This window comes from Pleurodeles waltl, chromosome 9, assembly GCF_031143425.1.
Source record: "Pleurodeles waltl isolate 20211129_DDA chromosome 9, aPleWal1.hap1.20221129, whole genome shotgun sequence".
Taxonomy (NCBI): domain Eukaryota; kingdom Metazoa; phylum Chordata; class Amphibia; order Caudata; family Salamandridae; genus Pleurodeles; species Pleurodeles waltl.
Window position 1 is genome coordinate 709,217,681 of NC_090448.1, and position 23,099 is coordinate 709,240,779.

The window sequence follows — 23,099 nt, forward strand, 5'->3', positions numbered from 1 at the left end:
GACACTGATAAGAGAAAACAAGCATTAATAAATGCAGGAAATAGTGCAACAGACAATAGAAACAGAGGAAAAGTAGGGGCAAGCACAGGAACCAATGAAAAGCAAGGAAAACAGTGGGGTGGATGTAAGCCCCTTATAAGATTTCTGATAAATACAATAGATTTCACAAGCACAAGCGCTGGGCAGGTGAAACCTAAAAAGTGGACAAGCAAAATAATGAAACAGGAACAATAAAAGTAGAAAATTCAAAACTAAAGGACTGATCAACCGGCCCTGATACTAAAGCACACTCAGTTTCAGGTGGATGTACACACCTAATTGGAAAAAACCATCATTCACAGGGCAAATGAGTCAATGACTGATGTAGACTGTACCAGTACAACCCCCTTCCCCATGCAGTTCATGGTCATGGATAGAAGCAGAGTGTAAATGACAGACCAATGGCAGAACAGAGCGTACCCAAAGGCCCTGTTTGTACCTAAGTGAATATATCCTTTGTATATATGGATGGATGTATTATTTAATGTTGTTTTTAATCAAAAGATCTTGACATACAAGATCCTAGCAAGAATTGTTACAGTGCAAAGCTTCTCCCCCTTGGGTTTGTCAAAGGCCGCATCTAAATCAAATTAATTCCCTGCAAGGGTAATTTGACATTGCGTGTAACAAAATACCCATCTGTAGGCCTTAGTACAAAGAAATAACAATCTACCCCTAAATGCCTCTTGATTTTGACATATGCTTTTCTCAATCAATTTGTCAAGTCTAATGCTTTTACAGTAACTTTTCATAATAAACATAAGATCTATGGCAACAGAACTTTTTTTTGCCAGTGAACCAATGAAACCTGTAGCTGCTATCAATAGCTTATCACGATAACCAACTGTGGCTTCGTACTGGGCAAAATCTTTCTCACTAGGCAACCATCAGGTTTCCCTTAGTAAAATTAAAAAACATAAAAAACTCAGTTGTCAAAGGAAAATACTGTCTCTAAGAGGGCCTAGCAAGGATTCTGAATCTACAAATCTTCTGTACCCATAGTTTGTCAGAGGGCATAACCAGCACCAAGATGCTTGCCTAGTAAGGCAATCACTGCAATTCCATTTACCACAATACTTATCTGTAGGCTTTAATACAGAGTAATAACAGTCTGACTTTAAATTCCCATTGACTTTAACATATGGTTTTCACAATCAATATGTCAGGCCTACTGACTTTATCATAACTTTTCATAATAAACAATCAAGCCTAAAACCTATATCGTTGGTTTGTCACCATAAGTGGCTCAGGCTTACTGTGTTGGTTCATAAGCCTTCCCAAAAGGTAACCATCATGTTTACCATAATACAGTAAAAAATAATGTACACAATACAGTTTTCAAAACAATAAAAAATGCCTGCTAGTAGAGTGTAGTAAGGTTTATAATAGTGCAAAGTGTCTATCCCACTGGTTTGTTCTGGTGGGGCACCAAAACCCTTACTTACTATAGAATTATGCTAGATTTTATATAACAAAATGCTTGTATACAGGCTTTCACAGAGTATAACAACAACCCACCCTTTAAAGAAATATGTATTTAACACATACCTTTCACAATGAGTAAGGTATTTCTCTGCATTTGCAACTTCCAAATGTAAGAAAATGTGTAAGAAAGAAATGCCCTGTACTTCACATGTTAGTATGGGTATCCCCAAATTCAGAGATGTGCGAATAACCACTGCTTCAAAACTCCATATCTTGTGCCCATTTCTGAAATACATAGGTTTACTTGATACCTATTTTTCACTCTCTATATTTTACAAATTAATTGCTAATACCTGGTAGACAGTGAAAGCCCATTGCAAGGTGCAGCTCATTTATTGGCTCTGAGTACCTTGGGTTTTTGGTGAATCTAAAGCCCTATATATCTCCACAACCAGAAGGGTCCAGTTTTGCTTTTGAGAATCTGCCATGGCTAGAAAAAGTTACAGATGAAAATGTAGACAGAAAAGGCTGTTTCTTATAACTCATTTTCATTTTTTTTGTATTTCAACTGTTACCTTCCATAGCAAATCCTTGAAGGATCTACACAAATGACCTCTTGCTGAATTCAGAATTTTGTCTACTTTTAAGAAATGTATAGCATTTTGGGATCAATCATTGGTTTCATACCCATTTCTGTCACTAAAATGAAAGGTGGTTGAAAGCACAAAAAATAGTAAAAATGGGATAAGCCCCAGTAAAATGCCAAAACCGTGTTGTAAAAAATGTTTTTCTGTTTCTAGCCTGCCTAGTCCTGGAAGCTGGGAAGATGGTGATTTTAGCACTGCAAACCCTTTATTGATGCCATTTGCAGGAAAAAAACAGATGTTTTCTTCTGCAATAATTTTTTCCCCCAAAAACATATTCTAGCTGTATTTTCGCTAATGTCTCAGTCACTACCAGGGGAATTAATAACCCTGGGTGCCGTTAGAATCTCCGGGATGTTGGAAATAAATGACACAAACGTGGCGTGGATAGCTTATGTGGACAAAAAAGTAAGGGGGGCCTAAGCACGAACTACCCCTAGTAGCCATAAAAATAGGCTTAACAGAGAAGGTGTTAATGCCCTGGTAGTAACCTTTCAAAATAAACAGAGTATATCTTGGGACCATGGCATAACATGTCCTTGCACACCAATCAAGCTATTATTATTGGTGTTTTGTCGAAACCAACTCAGACCTGCTGTACTGGGCATAAACATTTTCCTACAAGGCAATCATCAAGCATACAGTCATGATATCTGGCATTCTTTTTCCCGTAAACTGAGGAAGCCTTTATCCTTTTACATTGGCTGTATACTTTACCCAATACTTGTCTACTTATGTGCACATAAACTGGCAACCATAATACATACACTTGTAAAATTGCAGTTGCCAAAGTAAAATAGTAGCTCTCTTAACAGGCCTTAACAAGGATTCCTTGAGTACAGATACTCATGCTATACTTATGCTTGCTCAACACCAAACCATTGCCTACTAGCTAATTTATGAGACTCAATGTAACAAAAAGTTATCTGTGTGCTTTAATTCAGAGTAATAACAATCCACCCTTACATGCCTACTGACCTTAATATATGCTTTTCACAATCAATATGTCAGGTTTACTGATTTTATCAATACTGTTGATAATAAACAATGAGGCACATAGCTTTTGCCATTGGCTTGTCGCCATAAAAATTACAGTTGGCAATGCAAAATACTATCTCTCCTAAGAGAGAGTAATATGAATAATTGTAGTGCATATCTTCTATCTCCACAGTATCCATGTAACAAAGTACCAGCCAACATGCTTTAGTAGTGCCTCAACAATCCAACCTTACCAGTCTATTGTCTTTAATGCATGCTTTTCACAGTAGGTACGTCAGGCCTACTGACTTTGTTTTATCATTTGATAATAAACAGATCAAGCCTATGAAATCTGGGATCCTTTTTCCTATAAACTGAGTGTTATCAATTAAATGCCTGAGTACACTCTATATCTCTGATGGTTTGTAGCACCACATTCTTGAAATCTGAGGTGAAGACAGATTTGGTGACAGAACAAGGAAAGGCAGTCATATACAGTTACAGTTTTCATGCAACAACAATGGCCCTACATCCTCAAGCCAGCCAACTTTTTAGAGGCGCCCTCAAAGGTTGGTCCTTTTTAAACTGAGTCCAGTCGCTCATTCAGCATGGCAATAACTTGGAAAACTTTGCTTAACATTCACAAAGGCCTAGAAGTGATAGCAGGTCTTTCTTTGTCTTTTGGCTTTGGTGCATCCTTGAAGACACAGACATGTCTGGGAACCGTCTTGATACCCTCACTCAAAATGACATGTCCCAAAAGCCTACATAATTTCTCGGAAATACACATTTATCACTCGGTCTTTCATGAGACTATTAAAGACTGATTTTAAAATTCATTTGTGATCCTCTAAATTAACTGTGAAGAAAAAGATATCCTGGAATTCAAGAACCCATTGTCTGTTGCAAGTTCATGCACTGCCATATGAAAAAGGATGATTCAGATGCCAAAACAAATGACTGGAATACATTTTCCAGAATGATGAAAGAGGTCAAATGCGAGGCTTACAATAATTTGCTAGTACACACCCTTCAAATTGGGAGTAAAGGAAAAGTAAGCTAAACCAGTGATCTTGGATAAAGTGTATCTGTCTACACAAATGTTGTCATTCATGCCGCACAAATAGTTTCAGAACCTAAATTCATCATTTTTGCCACAACAATTACTGGACTTACCCATAGCGAAGGACCACTTGACTCTGTTACTATTTAATTACACAAAATTCTCAAAATGTTACCACTAATAGGAATGCTAAACACTTTGTTATGTATCCTTAAATGTAATTATGTGGGCGACTCTTTAACACGAATCTAAACACATCTACAAAATCATCTAAAATGCCTTCTTTTTGTTCTTTTTCCTTGGCCTCCATAATTTAAATATTATGTCTTGGTTGGCCTAAGCACAATACTCAGCTGAGCCTGAAGTTGCTAACCTAAAATGTCCATCCTACCCCATGAAACAGCCTTTCCCTTTCGTCCTATGCCTCTTGAAATCAACAACATTTTTAAACAATACCAATAAGTCAGTGCTTACCAGATCAAAATGGAATAGAGCTATATCTGAAGGCATCAACTTTGTTCCGAACAATAAGCAGATGAATAAACCATCAGAATTGAGACCATTAGCCCCACATTTTCTAGGGACCTTCTAGCTTCACCGTCATTTGAGTACCACAGTGTAGAGCTTTATGAGTTGTGGTGAATAACATAAACATTAGTCTGCCAAAAGAGACAACCAGTGTAAGCATTGTAGAAACAGAGAATTATAGAGGCTAGTGTTTATGACCCCTTTTGCATAACTTGTGATTTCTTTAGCAGCACATCTGATCCCCAACCAAGATATTGTTATAACAAACAAACTGTGCGCCTATGATGGGTCTTGCAAGTGAAACAGTGCCCTTACTAGAGAAAGGGTTGATAGTCTCACATGACAACTGTACTGGCTCGTTCATCTGTTATTGCATGATATATTGCTCTTAGGTCATGTACAGCTCTTTACAGTCAAAGTATATTTTTCTGGAACAAACAGCTGTGCAGCCAGCACAGTTCAGCCATCCCTTATTTGGATTATGATTGAAGGTAGTGCATTCATGTACTTCTGTATGATTAAATGGCGACATCCTTTCAAACACGGATGTAGGCGCTAGTGCCAGTAGACAACGTCTGAACAGTCATCTAACTAATGGATTACGCAATTTTGGATTTTCGGGTGATTCATTAAGTTTTATGAGACTTCCGCCTCTGACAGATAACCTGTCTCAAGTTGTGGTTTGCTCTATATTTCACCTATAAAATAAACAAAGGTCAGTGGGGATACTAGGCATTATAGCATTGGTTAAGATATATTATGTTTTTTTATGTAAGCCAGGTAGTTTTGGCTACTATTAAACAACTGAGTTGTCTTAAATGTGATTGTTTTCTTGTAGAGAATAAATAAAATTGGCTATGGCCACTTCATCTTCTTGGAGAACCCGAAAACATTTACATTCAACATGCCTGCCTGATTTATTGAGAGATCCATGTTTGTGTGGGTTGTGATCTCTTTTCCGAAAATGCAACAGCTTATTAGGCAGATCCACTTTTGGCAAAGATGAATGTCGGGCTAGGCCCATCTTAAGTCAGCCAAACTACAAAAATAGTCTTAATGGGGAGGGGGTTTCCTAATGGCCCATGAGGAATGTGTCATTAGGTGCATAGGTGCATAGTGTCATTGTTTGTTTTCCCGAGCTGTGCCTGCCTTGCCTCCCATGGCAACCTGGGCAGTGAAAGCATACATAATGGGCACTGCCCTAAATACGGCCAATTCATGAAAGGCGTCAACCTTGTAGAGAACCAGCCACTGCCTTCGATGGACTGCCAGCAAACCAAAGGTTGGACTATCAACAGTCAGTCAGCAGTTGTGCCATTTAAATTAGGCGAGGTAAACATGAACATAGCGCAATTGCCAGTTTTTCTGGCAGTTCTCCCATCCTGCCTTCCTTAAATGATGCCCTAATCCAGCTTGTCACAGACCTGGGTACCCTGAGGCCATGTTGACCCCAGGGATTTTAGATGTCTGATTTGCAGTAAAACTACTTACACGAGGGCAGGGCAGCAACTGTAACATTGGGTACGCAGGAGAGACGGCCTTGGTGCTGGCTCTTTTTTTTGGGACACCATATGTGTCTGATGATCCAGAAGACAGCATTTCTTCATAAGGAGAAGTCTCTTGAGGTGTATCTGTTGTGTCCCAATCTGCAATGGAAGTTCAATGATCATTGGCTCAATTCGACTAATTATGGAAGAATAAAAGTACTGTGAAAATGTCAAGTGTGTGTGAAGCACAGAAACATGAGCTGCCAGTATGAATAGCTCTTCCATAAACACTATTATCTCAGCCTACTATGGAAAATACTTTCCTACAAAGGGAGATTTGCACTAGTCAGTTCCTACAGTTCGTTAACAGAGAGGGATGTGCTAACCATGGTGTCCCAGGGATTTTCAAACAGTGGGTGGGTTGTGGCAACTGTGGTGCCTGCAGAAATTTTCATACAGGGACTGACTTTGTCAACCATAGTTCTTCAGATATATTCATCCAGGGGGTTGGCTGCACTAAACACCACTCTGCAGAGATTTCCATCATCAGGTGAGCAGTACTAAAAACCTTCCCAGGCAAAGATCCTCATGAAAGCAAGGGATATAGTTACTTGAAGCCAATGCAGCCATACAGTCCTACTTTCAGTTCTCTGTTGTGTGGGTTACCAAGGTTCAGGGCCTGACAAATTGCTCTTTCACTATGTCACTTTTTATTGCCAATACATTTTACCTTCAGCGCTAAAAGCGCACATACACTGCACAAAGACCTCAGTAGCCGGACTGTTGGTCATGACATGCCATAAAGGCTTCTCACTGCTATGCAACATAAAGTTCTGTCTACTTCTCTTCTAGGGGCATGTTAAGGTACTGCAGATAACAGCCAACTACAACACCAACAAGTAGACGAAACATAGGCCCTCATTACAACCTTGGCGGTCAAAGACTGCCAGGGTTGAAGTGTTGATCGTACTGCCAACAGGATGGCAGTACAATTCGCCATATTTTGACTGCGGTGGTAGAGCCGCGGTCACACCGCCGGGACCGGCGGTTTTCTGCCATGGTTGTCCCGGCGGTTTGAATCCGCCAGGGCAGCGCTGCTTGCAGCACTGCCCTGGGGATTTTGACTCCCCTTCCCGCCAGCCTGTCCATGGCGGTAGAGACCGCCATGGAAAGGCTGGCAGAAAGGGGAGTCGCGGGCCCCTGGGGGCAACTGCACTGCCCATGCACTTAGCATGGGCAGTGCAGGGGCTCCCATGCACAGCCCCGTCGCTATCTTCACTGTCTGCCTGGCAGACAGAGAAAAACGCGACAGGTGCTGCTGCACCCGCTGAACCGCCACATTGCCGCCGGCTCGATTAGGAGCCGGCTGCAATGTTACGCCGACATCCCCGCTGGGCCGGCGGGGATGTCCAAATGCGGGCGGCGGGTTTCCGGCCGCATGGGCGGCCGTCTGGCGGTACAACCTTGGCGGTCGGCCTCATCCGACCGCCATGGTTGTAATGAGGGCCATAGTCACTGCTAATGTGTGCACTGTAGAGTTATATACCACAAGTTTGGGCTTTTAATTGAAATACCAATCTGAATGAACTTTACTTGGCAGATGTAAAATATGAGTTACTGACAAAAGCTTGGATAGGCTAGAAAAGCACGAATGTTCTTTCTAGACCTCCTCACGAGGCTGACGGGCCACAAGATTTCTGGAGACTTACCGCACATAGCAAAGTCCAGCATGATGATGGTGTCGCCTGGTGTTGGTGCTAACTGTGCCAGTTCCTCTGGGTTTTCTCTGAGTTTTGTGAAGAGCAACTCACTCTCGTCGACATGTGAGTTATCCTTTGAGGAGGGAAGGTCCCATGGTTTGAAGAAGCATTCGGTCTGCTCAAGGGAGAAGATGACATCTGTCTCCACTGGTTCACTATGGTAGATGACATGGACATTAAGGTTAAAGAGAAGGTAAGCTACAGAAGTACGAGGTTTCTGTGGATAACAAAGAAGTTACTTAACTGAAGCAGCAGCTCTACAGCAAAATCTACAAGACATTACTTACTGCCAGTTTTCACTTTCGGAACATGCTTAGTGCCTTTAGATGGTATAATTAATTTAATGTATTTATTTACTTATACATTGGCTATTTCACTGCATGGTCACCTAAGGTTATCATGGCGCTAAGAACCAAAAAAGAAAGAAAATAAGAGAAACACAAAAAAGCTGCAAAACAGGTGAGTTTTAAGGCCTTTCTGGAACTGAGAGTTGTTTATTATATAACGCAGTTCAATGGGTCTTGTGTGGACAGTTGTTGTCCCAGCATTCTGAATAGCCTGTGCTAGCGCGCCTGGTCCTTAATAAGTAAACCTACAAGGGGACGCGTATAGGTTGATGAACCTTTTGACTCGCATGGAGTATCCTAGCTATGTAGTAACCAATGTCATCAATAATCAATACACAAATCAATAATCATTAAGGAAATCATTAATCAGCTGTTAATAACGATAACATTTCATGAATAACCACAAATCGATATACGTTTTAGCGATTTTATTTCACTATTGGTTACAATACTAATTCATGGAATTAATTCAAACTTTATTCAATCAACTCAAGATTAATTCATTAGTGACCACCAATACCATAATCTAATCAGAACTTGAGAAAAAATACATTCTAATACTTCAGCATAAGCCAACAAAGCTGAATATGTCAACTTCAGAAGCAGAGTTCAGAAAATCAGTCCGTCAATAATTTGTTACTATATATGCCAACGTCTCAGAATAGGAACTTTACCTAACCCAGATTAGCATTAGCATGTGGAACTTCATGCGAAAACAGTTTAGAACATGAATTTGGAAAAACATCTAACTAGGAGAAACTATATTAAAAAAGCGCAGTTGGTACCCAGAAAGAAAAGGCACAAAAGGTAATTTGGTCACATTGTCATGGCTACCTATCCACGGTATGGATCAGCAACAAAGTCAGTCTTCGTCTTCAGGTCATGAATCGATCAGCATCGCATCAGGCTCTCAAGAGCATGAGCTCAATGACAGAATCTCTAATCTCTTCTCCCCCAATATTGCATCAATTTAGGAATAAGGTCCTCCAACATCTCCCCCCTAACATCTGAACTCTCCCCTTCTGTCACGTCATTATATCAAAGTCACCCAGACTATCCCCCAATTCCTAATTGGTCAGTTAATCACCAGTTATGACTCTATCCAATAACCTTAGTTTTTCAAATCTATGAATTCTAATATTACACAGTTCTCAAGGTGTCGAATGGTTCACTTTACGATGTTCTCATCACCCGGCTTATCAGGTATCGAAAATGTTGCAACTTCTTCTCCAGTCAGTGTCTCTGTTGTTCGAGTCCTGGGAAAGTACATCCCGTCTGCTTTACACAGTCCTTGATACAATTCTGATTCCATCATCTCCTGTCCGTCAGTTCATCACAGAGAATTCTAACTAAGCAGACTCTATTAAACAACGAGTAGTTCATAATCAGTTCAGCACATTAGCTTCTCTAATTTATGTTATTATTCAGCTTCTGCATGAGGCCTGGCAAAACTAGGCCACAACTTCGGCTAAGTTAGCTCTACAATATAATGCAAAACATACGTTATATATCTCAATATGATATATTACTATATCATTATTGCGCATTTTCAACATTTCACATATTTTTATCACTTTTTAATATAATTTGTGAATCTTGGTGACCACTCTCCGTGGGCATATTTTCAAACGTGCACATTAATTTTCTACGTTATTTATTTCTACATTTTTTTATTGTTTAAAATGCATAAACACTCATTAACATTTCTAATTAACATATCTGCCTTAGCACCTGCCACCTTCTCACCTCTAAATGGTGTAATGTGTTTTGCACCTGGTATTTGTTGAATGCAATAGACATCACACCACCTGTTAACCTTCAGCTGCTGGAATTAAACAGGAGAAAAGGTTGTGGTATGTACTGAGATTGTAATTGTAAAATTTCTTTATATAGTGCTTACTAGGTTTATGAACGCTTAGTGGCAAGTGGCATGCTAATCTGGACCATAAACTGAGAGTTACATAGTTAGTACATTGGTAATATGTGCTTCCTTTTTAACTTGTTGATTAGTTGTGGTAAGTTGGTTAAGTGTGTGCTCACAAGTTTCAAAACTTTTAGTAGTGTTTTGAGTAGGGATAGAATAATGGAGGTGAATAAGAAAAGGATAATTTATGAGTTGTTATTCGGAGTAGTGGACATGTTGCTGTTCGTTGGGTGAACTGAATGAGAATGAGATGGACGTTTGTACAGAATGTTTGGGAGGTCGCAGGAGTCAGAAAGGTTTGGGATAGGTCAGAGAGAGGAAGGGTTTAGACAAAGGTTGAAGGGATTTATTTTTCTTAACATGTGACTGAAATTAACACATAAAAGTATAGAGACATACCCACACATCTAAGTATGTAGTGCTATGCATGCATACATATACATATATAAATATGACACTAAAGTTATAGTACCAGGCATAAACTCTTCTGTAAACATACCTATATGTACATGGAAGCAGCAATATTTACATGCGAAGTTTAATGCGGTAAGGACCAAAATTGCATGTTATTCCCAATTAAAGGGAAATCACCATAAAAGTAAGTTTTAAAGCTTTTCTAGAATCGAGAGCTGTTTGTTATACAGTACAGGTCAAGGAGCATGGTGGGGACAGTTGTCCTAGCACTGTGAAAACCATGCCGCATTGTATTCTGTTATAAGTGGTGAACTATCTTTTGCACCCAGTAATTGCTTGATGCAATAAAGGTCATGCCAACTGTTAAGCTTCAGCTGCTGGCATTTAGCAGGGGAAAAAGGTGCAGTATTTACAGAGACATGTAGATTTTGGTGTAGTAAGGAACTGCAAGTTAATCATGTTAACATGTTTGCATGGTATTCCCTATTAAAGGGAAATTGAACAGATCACAGACTATTTTTTGCACCCAATAAATTTTGAACCCCAGGAAGTCGGAGTTTATAAGATTCTTCGTTAGATACCACCTATACCTTTAAACACTAGCAATCAGGTCATAAAACACTTTCATACAATGGTCTCTGACAACCTCTTTTTTATTTCTCTTTTTTGCAACGATGTAGCAATAACAAAATAGAATAGCATCTTATATGGCACACTTGATTACAGCAATAATAAATAATCATCTGAATGTAGAAATTCATTGTAATCTTATGGGCCCTCTTAAACGCTTGAAGAAGGAGCATTAACCAAAAAAAATAAAAACAAAAACCACTGAACGCAAAATACCGTAACCCCTAATTAATCTAGCATTCCCAATTCCTCCATATTCTACTAAATCAGACTATGGAGCCCAGTCTTTTTGCGTATAATGTTTCCCAAGTAAAATCTCGATCCGTTTTGGAGATCCATTCAGACATTAGATTTTATCCGATTTCCAGTTGACTGAAAACAGAGATCTAGCTACTAACATAACTTTAAATGCCAATTGTCGCTGCTGAATGGTCAGCTCCATGTATAGCCAAATAAGGCCATCTGGGCTTCAGGAAGAAGGTGCAAATGCAATCTTTCGCTCAATTCCCAAAAAAGATCTAGCCAAAATTTATGCAGATGCAGACATCTAAACATTATGTGTAGCCAATCCTCATTTGCTTGATCAACCCCAGGAAATATTTTATGAAGTTTGGCTGGGGTGTTATATCACATCCTCTTGCTAAAAAATGCAATTTGCCTCAAATTCGCTGCTCCAACCACTTAATAACTCATGTTATTGAAAAGTTGCTACTGAAAAATATCAAGCCAACATCATGTAGGACTAGCAATGGACTGGAGATTGTCCAGAATCAGGATCTCATTTGTCTGCCTGAGCAGCAACTGATACCTGTTCCTATCCATTGGGGTCGAGAAATAAAATAGGCCTTCCCCATTTTATTAGCTACTGTCTCATCCCCCTCAACATAGCCTGACCAGAAATGCTTAATCTGTACATAACTAAAAAAGAAGGAAGCACTTAGGTCAGAATTTAAATTCATCAAACTCTGCAATTGTAAAAAGTGACCCATATAGAGGAAATCCTGCAACATGTGGAATCCCATACCAGACCAACGAACACACAGCTGAACATCTATACGCAAACCTGAAGGGTTACAATCCATTAATTTCAACTGGAGATGAAAGCCGGGGATCCCATAGCCTTCCCTTATTCTCTGAAAGCAATGCAGGATAACTCATGGAGTCTTATATCTCGATTTTTTAGGCAACCTAGGAATTTTGAGAAAAGGGAATAAAAATGTCTCTGACTCCTGTAACATATGTTTTAGATAGAGGTTTTCATCCTAAAGGATCGCGGAAGAAGATCTATTTAGCCACTCCAGTAATAAAGTAATAAAGTTTCAAATTGGGTAAGGCTAAAACCTCCATCTTCGAGACTCAGCTGTAAAGCTTAAATTTTAAGCCTAGGTTTTTTCCCTCGCCACGGAAAATATCTCATTTCCATGTCTACATCACTGGCAAACGACAGTGGAACTTTAATCATGATATTAGAGAATACAAAAAGAAAAAGGAGGAGAACAGACATTTTAATAAGTGCCACCCGACCAATAATTGAAAGAGGAAGATCACACTATTGATTTAACAGATTGCGTGTCTTCTGTAAAGCTGACATAAAATTAAGAGCCTATAGATCTTCTAACTTAGAGGACACCAGGATCCCTAGGTACCTTACAGGTACTGTAGGAGAATATTGCACCTGAATAGATGTAGGTAGTACTGGTGGCAAACTATTAACCAGTATGGCCTCAGATTTTAAATGATTTACTGTATAGCCACCTATCTACGTGAACTCACTAATTTTTTTAAATGCCCATTGTGCATTGGCCTTATTGGCAGCCAAGTAAATGACCATGGGCCAGATGTATCAAACAGTTTTGTTATCACAAACGGCCCAACGGGCCATTTGCGAGAACAAAAAACTGCATTTTGGTATGAATCAAATCCAATTTGCGATTCGGTAACTTGTTACAAATTGAATTTGCGAATATATACCAGGCCAGATGTATCATTCTTTACAATAGCGATTACCAAATTGTGATTTTTTGTGAATTGCAATTAAGTAATCGCTATTGGAATGTATGAAACTCTAGGAGTTTCATATAGAGATTCGCAAGGTCTCGGAAATGGACCTACCTCATTAATATTCATGAGGTAGGTCACAATTTGCGACCCATTGCGAATGGCTACAATCACAGGGATGGTGGCCTGCTGGGCTCAGTAGACCACCATGTCTGTAAATGCTTTTCACTAAAGATTTTTAAAGGAAGATGGGATGCGTTTAAAAAAGAAAAATGAAAAGTTTGTTGGGAGCAGCCTCATCGGATCAACGTTCAGGTGGAGCCTCCGATGGGGCTGGAGCCCAAGGCTGAATGCGTCCCCAAGGCTGAATGCAGCCATGCTGGTGCTCTATGGCTAGTGAAGCAGCGAGGAGGCCTGGTGAGTGAAGACACGGTCTACACAGCAACTCTAAAGTTGAGCCGGCGCATTTAAAGAAAGGGCACGTGAAAAGGCAGACCAGGCAGACTGGAGCCCTATAAAGAGGAATAAGGGAGAACAAGCAGCGGTCTAGACGGCTTCACAGCGCTGCTCCGGGAGGCAACACAAAGTTCCCTCACAGAGCTTAGAGACGCTGGGTGTACCACGGAAGCAACCCACCTAGGTGTGGGTGCAGCGACTCTGGCGCGATCCCTAAGACTGCCGCAAAACCCCCCTTGCCACTACTTTCATTTTCTACAGCATTCAATACACATTGTTGGGAGAAAACAGAATCTTCAGTTGGGCCATAAGAAAATAGCACATGCCACCTTCAAAGTGCTGTTAAGATTTGTAAAGCTTTTGCCGTGACCGATAACAATTTCAGAATTTTGCTGCACAATCAACAGATTTGAACAGGTGGCAAATGGTGTGAAGTGGTAGTTCATATATAGTTGCCCTACGGATTGCTTTTTCTGTCACTGTGTTAGGCTGCTTCAACTATTGGCAGTCACGTCCCCTCCTGGGTTCAGTGGGTTAATAAAGCAAGCTACTTTGCGTGATTCTTTAATGCAGGATGTACACCGGCTAAAGTGTAAAGTAGCTAAAATTATGAAAGCTCGACTCAACCCCCTCACAGAGGGTAACTCTAAAGCAGCAAGAAAGAGCCTTGGGGGTGCTAAAGGGGAACCTAAGGATAAACACCCCTCTGCCACCTTCAAGCAGGCTCCAAGGCTGTGAGGTGCTGGTGTATGAGGTTAACACTGTGGACAAGGTTAATTTAAATACCATCTCCATGGTGGGTTCTGGAACAACTAATGTCGCCATTTCCACTATCTCTGCTTTGGACGTCTCATGGAAAAAACCCTTATCCTCTGTTTAGCTCCAAAGCTACACCAAGAAATTCTTCCAAGGAATCTGAAATGGGGGAAATAGAGGAAATGCTGCATCCAACTCTCCATGCCCCGCAGCCCAACACTCAATTGAAGGAGGAAATCAATCTAGATGATTTGGCAGGTATCAACAATACTCCGGCTTTCCTGTCGATGCTGGCCCAAGTGCCTGGTCATGCTGTCCCTCTCATTGAAGCTTTAGGTAGCTCAGAGAAAGTTGTCCAACAGGTGCTTTAACAGATACTATAAGAGCTAAGAGCGATACTTATAGTCCACGATAAAGCACACTTAGATGTCCAGATGCAGTTCTGTGATATAAATCAGAATCTACTCAAAATGAAGTCTAGGCTGTCACAAGCTGATCAGCAAATATCTGATCTAGAAGACTTTCAAAGAGGTTCTGAATCCCAGATAGCACAATGGCAATGAGCTATTAATGAAATTCAAATGAAGATGGAGGATTTAGAAAACAGGTCTAGATGCTCTAACTTGCCGCTGGTGGGAATTCCAGAGGGAAGTGAGAATGGTCAAGACCCTGTTAAATTAATTTCAGACCTAATTCAACAATATGTCCTCACTGATGGCAGCGCCAAGACTGAAGACCTGTCCATCATGCAAACTCACTGAGTTCCCTCTACTCAACTCCCTAATGCTAAATACCCTCATACCTTTGGGGTCAGTTTTGGAGATTCTTACGGAAGCAATCAGAGCGAAGGGTTTTCAGATTGTGGACAAAGATCATTTTAATATTTTTCCAGATATGTCTGCAATGGCAGCCCACCATCATTGAGAATTCAAACAAATGATCAAACTGCTAAAAAAGTAAGGCATCCAGGCCTCTCTAGTGCAGCAGTCCAAACTAAAGGTCTTGGTGGAAGGACAATTTAGTGTTTTAGGCACTATTGAACAAGCTAAGGAATTGCTACAACAGAGAAATTATGTTTCTGATGTTTCTAAGTAAAATGGACTCTAAGGCAACTTTTGTGATGTTGAGATGTAGGAGGGAATTTAATGGCTTGCATAAAAAACTTAGTAGTCATTGCCTAGATTACAAATTATTATTAGACTAAGGCCCTCATTCTGACCCTGGCGGTCTTTGACCGCCAGGGCGGAGGACCGCGGGAGCACCGCCGACAAGCCGGCGGTGCTTCAATGGGGATTCCGACCGCGGCGGTAAAGCCGCGGTCGGACCGGCACCACTGGCGGGGTCCCGCCAGTGTACCGCGGCCCCATTGAATCCTCCGCGGCGGCGCAGCTTGCTGCACCGCCGCGGGGATTCTGACCCCCCCTACCGCCATCCAGATCCCGGCGGTCGGACCGCCGAGATCCGGATGGCGGTAGGGGGGGGTCGCGGGGCCCCTGGGGGCCCCTGCAGTGCCCATGCCACTGGCATGGGCATTGCAGGGGCCCCCGTAAGAGGGCCCCTACATGTATTTCACTGTCTGCTGCGCAGACAGTGAAATACGCGACGGGTGCAACTGCACCCGTCGCACAGCTTCCACTCCGCCGGCTCGATTCCGAGCCGGCTTCATCGTGGAAGCCTCTTTCCCGCTGGGCTGGCTGGCGGTCTGAAGGAGACCGCCCGCCAGCCCAGCGGGAAAGTCAGAATTACCGCCGCGGTCTTTCGACCGCGGAACGGTAACCTGACGGCGGGACTTTGGCGGGCGGCCTCCGCCGCCCGCCAAGGTCAGAATGAGGGCCTAAGTGTTATGTTAATTTGTGCTTGGAAATTGCTAGGGAAATAATAGAATTTTTACAAGAGAGAACGCGGAGGCTGGGATATTGGATTGAGCCAGGCCGTTGAACCAGTCTAAGGAAACAAATACCTCTGACATATTGGGTCCTAACCTAGAAGTTGTGCTCTTAGATTATTTCATAGATTTTAGTAGGTGGCGGTGTCCTTGGATGAAGGCTTCTGGGTGCCACTACAAGGCTAGAAGGGACAGGAAGGGTGAGTGGGCAAGAAGGTGGGTGGTTCCTACTTTAGAGCCCTAGGCAGGGTGGGCACTCGGGGGAGCATTGGCCTCAAGAGTGGAAGGATGGGGTGGCATTGGGCAAGGGGCAGTGGGGAGGTGGTTGGGGCAGGTTGTTTGGGGGGATAAACTCAATATGGAAATGATGTACATTACTTGTTGGTAAGGTTGTAATGCATAAGAGAGGTGAGTATTCTTTTAGGTTATCATATGGCCCTTAGGTTTGTAAAAATTATTTCATGCAATTTGAATGGTTTCCACAATAGACTGAAGTTCAGAGCAATGCTCGATTGGTTCAAGTCTCTTTGAGCTAATATAATTTTGCTTCAAGAGACACATTTGAAATCTGCAGTATTGCCAAGAAAAAGTTCTGCTTTCTGGCAACCTCAAGTGAACAAAAGCATGCAACAACATTTTTACCACCACGTATGTAACAGGAGAATTGTGCAGTTGACATTAAAAAAACAACTTTTCACATACAATCATACAATCATATTTGGTTTGACCCTTGCATTACTTTGTACAACAAAATGCCAGCGTGGCAAGGAAAGAGGTTAAGCAGTAAAAAGGTTGGACAATGGTTGTGACTGGTTGACCGGTGCCACAAGTGGCAGTTATCAACTTGGTGGCGTCCAGTTTTATTAAGAAACACAAAGCAAATGCTCCACTTCTTCAGGAGACTAGGATTTGGGCCCGTATTTATACTTTTTTTAGCGCCGCATTTGCGTCGTTTTTTGACGCAAAAACGGCGCAAACTTGCAAAATGCCATTGTATTTTGTAGGTTTGCGCCGTTTTGCTTCAAAAAGCGGCGCAAATGCGGCGCTAAAAAAAGTATAAATACGGGCCTTGATCTTTTTGTTTTGTGTTTCTCTTTTTGGTGTTTTATCTGAATGATGGATGTTTAAACTGAGTAATACTGGAACAATTTTTAGAGCAGATGTCCTGGCCATCGACATCACCTGAGGTAAATTCCTTCATTGCACTTTTGATGCTGCTTATATATTTGGAGTTATGTTAACTTTATCTTGTAAAGCAAGTGCATGTCTATGTATGTGTTTAATGTGGAATTCTCCTTTCATCTGTACCCTAGCAGGAGTGTCACTACTTAAAATGACAAAATACCCTAAAATGCATCCAAGGAAAGCAGGGTCGGACCAGCCTACACAGCAATCAGCCAGTGCCTAATGGGTTGGTCTGACAGGTCAGCTTAGGGTTGTTTCTAGGTTTTACCAGCATGCATGCGCTTGTGCACTGTGTTTGCGCAATCTTTTGTGAATTAAACAAAATCTTAAAAGGGGCTTGGAACCCATCCCCTTACTTACCTGAACTTACCATCGGCTTACTCCAATGTCACTCTATTTTACCTGCTTCTGATTGGCCAGCACGTCGTCTGCTTTCACTTACTGCTCTCTGCTGCTTTGCCATCTTTCCGTCCATGCCGTCGGATCGATTCTCGACCAAGTACTCCTTCCGGTCACTGCCATTTGCTAATGGCCGGTTTTCTTCCACTGGCTACTTCACTGTGAAGGTTTTTTTTTTTATATACACACAAGCACTTCATCTGCACTTCCGCCCTCCTTCATCTCTCCCACAAGCCAAAACGCAAGGCAAAACATTTTTTCCTCCTATCTTCAGTGCAGTAGTTGCTTCTGTGACAACACATACAAGATCACAGCCTAGTGCCAGTAGAAGTGCTGACACATACTTTAAAAGCAACAGGCAATTAAAAACTAATTCTTAGCGTAGTCATGGCAGTCAAATGTAGTAGGCAAATCCCCACCAAAGTATTACACCCGAGAACAGGCAGTGGATTTATTATGAAAAAAAATTAAAGAGCCGGGAATGCTAAATAGGTAAAGGGCATCCACTGAAGTAGCGCAGAGAAGCTAATGGCCTGTGGGTGCTTTGTGACTAGAGAGACAGCAGGTGCAGCTCATTGGTAATCTGCTGAGAGGTGTATAAGATAGGGGCAGCAGGCATGCCACAGAGGTAAGTAGCTCAGGTACAGCAGGCACTGGCTGCTTCCAGGCCAACAGCTCTCCGCCCTCACATGGGAGTTGCCTTGGATTAGCTCCAAAGAGCCACCCCACGCATCATGGATGCAAGAGAATTTCAAGTTGTGGTAAAAGCAGTGTAAAAATGTGCCCTGTCACCATCTCTATACTGGCATTTCTCATTAACAAGATGACAAAAGCAAGGGGACAAAAGGCAACTCACACGAAAGGAGACATCTGTATCTGGAAGTGGGGGTTAGAAGGGCGCTGCAGCAACCCCAAGATATATCTCATGAACTTCAGGTCGCGGATTACCAATAACGAGGCCTATAAACTGGGTCATGACAAGCAACTTTGTGTGTGACAAAGTACTGCTAATTCTTTTAGCATGGGCCAATATGTTTACTATTTCTTTCTGCCTGTTTCCAGTATTTTGTAATTTTCACAAGTTTCACTCTTTCTATGGTACAGGACAGTGGTGGAGGTGACAGTATTGCAGAGATTTGCTAGTGCATGCAAATAAAGACATGCTTGACTCATGAAGCACATCAGGTGATATCATGGCTACCATGCCCACTCTGGAAATCGTTCCAGTATGACTCACAGCCTTGAACACATTCCTGACAGTTACAAGATTCGCACCAGATCATATGACATGGTGGTCAGTTTTTGTCAAGATTTATAAACATGAGTTTGATATAAAAGTAGTTTAAAAATCTTTTTTCCTGGAAACCTCAATATAATATTCACGCAAGTGCAATTTATACCATTTCAACACACAGTAAAATAGCCCCACTTAGATAATGATGTCATGATATAGCCAAACTCGATCAGAAGGTATTGGAGTGCTATACAAGAGCACCTCTTACACTGCACAGGGACACTGTTAAAACATGTTGCACAGCGGCGTGAGCTACTGTTGCTCAAAGTAAAAAAAAAGCCCTATGACGTGGTCGATGCTCGCTGCGTCATAGCGCTTTCTTTAATAAACGTTAAGCCATGTTGTATAGCAGCTCACACTGCTGAGTAACACGGCTAACTAAACATTGACAAACTTGCTAGAATTTGCAAAGGCGAAACCTATTGGCTTTGCCTATGCTTGTTTTGGCTGTTTGTGGGCCTGTTTTAAAGTGTGCTGGGTCAGATTTGGCTGTTAATTTCCCTGAACTATTGGCTGTAGCATGATCAAATCCATGCTGTTTTCGATACTTGGCAAAAAACTTATATTATGTGTCTTATACAACCAGTTCAAAACTGCCTCAATTTTAAAAAACTGCCACTTTTTTAGCTATCTAATTAACTAATGAGGGGCCAATTTTATTTTAGTGCAAGTAATTGGCAGCACTTTGTCTAACAAATTTGCCTCTCGGTAAATTTGTCTGTCATTAGCTTTTTCGCAACAAGGAACTTGTTTTTTAATCTCCCAAAATGCCCTTGTGATAATAGATCAGGACAAAGCCCTATGCAATTTATCATACTTTGCACTTTATATAAGACATTAAGGGCCATGTGTATGTAGCTTTAGGTTTGCGATTTCCTAATAGTGAATTTTTGCGATTCGTCATTAGGAAATCTCAAATTGCTTTGTACTGCAGTGTGTTTAACACTGTTTGCGGTTCCCAAATGGGTCGCAAGGGACCTGCCTAATTAATATTCATGAGGCAGGTAGCAATATACGACCCGTTGGGAATGACCAGCGTTCACTGGCATGGTGGCCTGCTGCGCTCACCAGACCACCATGTCGGCGGCTGCTTTTTCAATAAAGCAGTTTTTTTTGTGATGTAGCTCATTTTCCTTAAAGGAAAACAGAATGCATTACAAAAAGAACAAGGATTGGTAAATGCATTAGGTTTCGCCTATGTGATTAATAATACGTTGTTTTTTTTTGCAAGTTCTATCTTTGTGAATAGTTGTGCAATATAAGTTACTGAAAGTCTGTTCAAGTGTTATGACTTGTTTTTTAGGAAAGACAATATATTGTGTATTCCTTTCTAGAGCCAGTGCAGAAGGTTGTACACTTCTAAAAGCAAGATGTTCAGCTTCTGGAAGGACATGCTAGTTCTTTTTCAGAATTTAGGAGTAGTGGCTCCAATCAAAGGTGCTACTTGTAAACTGCATGACAAGTAAAACTGCACGTGTATTTAAGGTGTTGCTTTTATTTTTAATTGTACAGTGATGAAGGTAAACAGTAGGGCGACAGCAGCAGGGGCTCATCTATTTAATAAAACTTGTTGGGGGGACACCATGCACATATACATAAAAATATAATAACCGTTGGTTGCGAGTTTGATGAGTAACGTTGAGTAAATGCTTCCTGCTTATGTAAGATGATGTAAAGAGTAGAGAGAAAGATGTGAGCTAAGTGGGTCTCCTCTGAACAATGCTAAATTTGAGCATGTGGTTTGCCAGTACGACCCAGCAGCACTTTTTTTCTGAATGGTGCTTGTTTATCCTCTTCAGACATTGACTGAGAGGAAGAAAGAGAAAAATAAACATAAGAGAACAAATGAGGAAAAGAAACATGAAGAAACGTCTGAAAGGGAGAAATCAGGAACCTGAAAAAGTAAAGTCAAAATTCGGGGAGTGTTTGTTAGTGGAGTAATGAGGCATAACGTTGATTTAAGACTATGCATTCAGTACACCAACATATCATAGGTCCGGTTGCAGGCACCAGCACTTATTCTTTTTCAAATTAAGCTGCTTAAAAGCACGCTTCGAATGCGTGAAATTAGGGGAAGGTTGTGTTGGGATAGGTATGCTAATAAAAATGTGTGCAGGCAGACACATTAGTTGAAAGGAGTGGGCTTGCTGCTTGTCATGTAGTAAGTAAGTCAAGCAGAGAGAGATAAGGTAAAGGGCAGAGGATATAAATATAATAAAAAGCACCTGTTAATGTTAAGCAACTATATGTAAGTGTTGTTATATTATTTCAAATTGTAGTGTGCAGTATTATTTCAAGCACTATTAAACCCAACTTTTAGGTGTATATCCTTTTGTTTTCCCCTTGTTAGACCTGACAGCCTAAGGGTGGTAGCCCCCCAACTTTTTGCCTGCCTCCCTCCACTTTTCTGACACTATTTTTGCTGGTTTTAGGACTCTACGCACTTTACCACTGCTAACCAGTGCTAAAGTGCATAGGCTCCCTCCCTTAAACATGGTAACATTGGTTCACTCCCAATTGGCATATTTGATTTACTTATAAGTCCCCAGTAAAGTGAACTACATGTGCCCAGGGCCTGTAAATTAGAAGCTACTAGTGGGTCTGCAGCACTGATTGTGCCACCCACGTAAGTAGCCCCTTAATCATGTCTCAGTCCTGCCATTTCACAGCCTGTGTGTGCAGTTTCACTGCCACTTCGACTTGGCATTTAAAGGTACTTGCCAAGCCTTAAACCCCCCTTGTTCTACTTATAAGCCACCCCTAAGGTAAACCCTAGGTAACCCACAGGGCAGGGTGCTATGTAGCTAAAATGCAGGACATGTACATATGTGTTTTATATGTCCTGGTAGTGAAAAACTCCTAAATTTGTTTTCCACTACTGTGAGGCCTGTTCCTTTCGTAGGCTAGCATTAGGACTGCCCTCATATACTTTTTGAGTGGTAGATTCTGATCTGAAAGGGGTAACCAGGTAATATTTAGTATGGACAGAATGGTAATAGAAAATCCTGCTTATTGGTGAGGTTGGATTTTATATTACTATTTAAGAAATGCCACTTTTAGAAAGTGAGCATTTCTCTACACTTAAAAACCATCTGTGCCTTACAGCATGTCTCCAATCAACATCTGAGCTGGGCTGGTTGACAGCTCCCTTGTGCATTTTACCCAGACAACTACAAACACTGGAAACTCAGTCACACTGCACTCATCTGCATATTGAATGAGTCTTCCTGGGCTGGAAGGGTGGTGGGTCCGACACTTACATTTCAAAGGCTAGTGGCCTGCCATCACACAATGGACTTCCAAACCCCCTACTGGGACCATGGCAAACAGGACTGTACGGAAAGGGGAACTTGTGCACTTCAAAACCACTCTTTGAAGTCTCCCCCACTTCAAAGGGATTTTTAGGTATATAAACTAGATCTCTATCCCCACCAACTCAGACACTTCTGGACCCATCCCTGCATCCTGTCAAAAGGAGCTGCCTGGCTGCCCAAAGGACTCATCTGGACTGCTCTGCTGAGAAGGACTGATGCCCTGCTGTTTCCCTGCTGACCTCTGACTTTCCTGAGAAAGACTCTGCCTTCCCCAAAGGTGTTCTCCAAAGGCTTGGTTTGAGCTTGTCTCCTATTTACTGAAGTCTCAGGGCCAAACAGACTTCATCTCTCCAGGAAACTCCATGTGTGTCAAAAATCAATGCACCCCCTGCCAGAATCGACGCGAAGCCTGCATTGCAACTGAGAGTTTGCCGCACAGCCGACCGGAACGACTCAGCCCAACTTCCCGAGTGGAAATTCAATGAAGCGCCTGCCTTGGAAAATTCGATGTATCGCCTACCGAATCTACACAGTGCCCGTGCCTTCTTCCAGCGCGACAAGGAATTTCCCCAA

The 23,099-nt window shown here is 41.6% G+C and overlaps 1 protein-coding gene across 1 annotated transcript in view; it reads right to left on the reverse strand.

Moving 5' to 3' along the window:
• LOC138259871 (hypoxia-inducible factor 1-alpha-like) overlaps positions 1–23,099 on the reverse strand; it is a 917,172-nt gene that overhangs the window by 317,551 nt on the left and 576,522 nt on the right. The window contains exons 9-10 of the mRNA XM_069207820.1: positions 7,874–8,079; positions 6,169–6,323 (exon numbers count right to left, since the gene is read on the reverse strand). Of these exons, the coding sequence (XP_069063921.1) occupies positions 6,169–6,323; positions 7,874–8,079 (361 nt within the window). The remainder of the gene's footprint in view (positions 1–6,168; positions 6,324–7,873; positions 8,080–23,099) is intronic.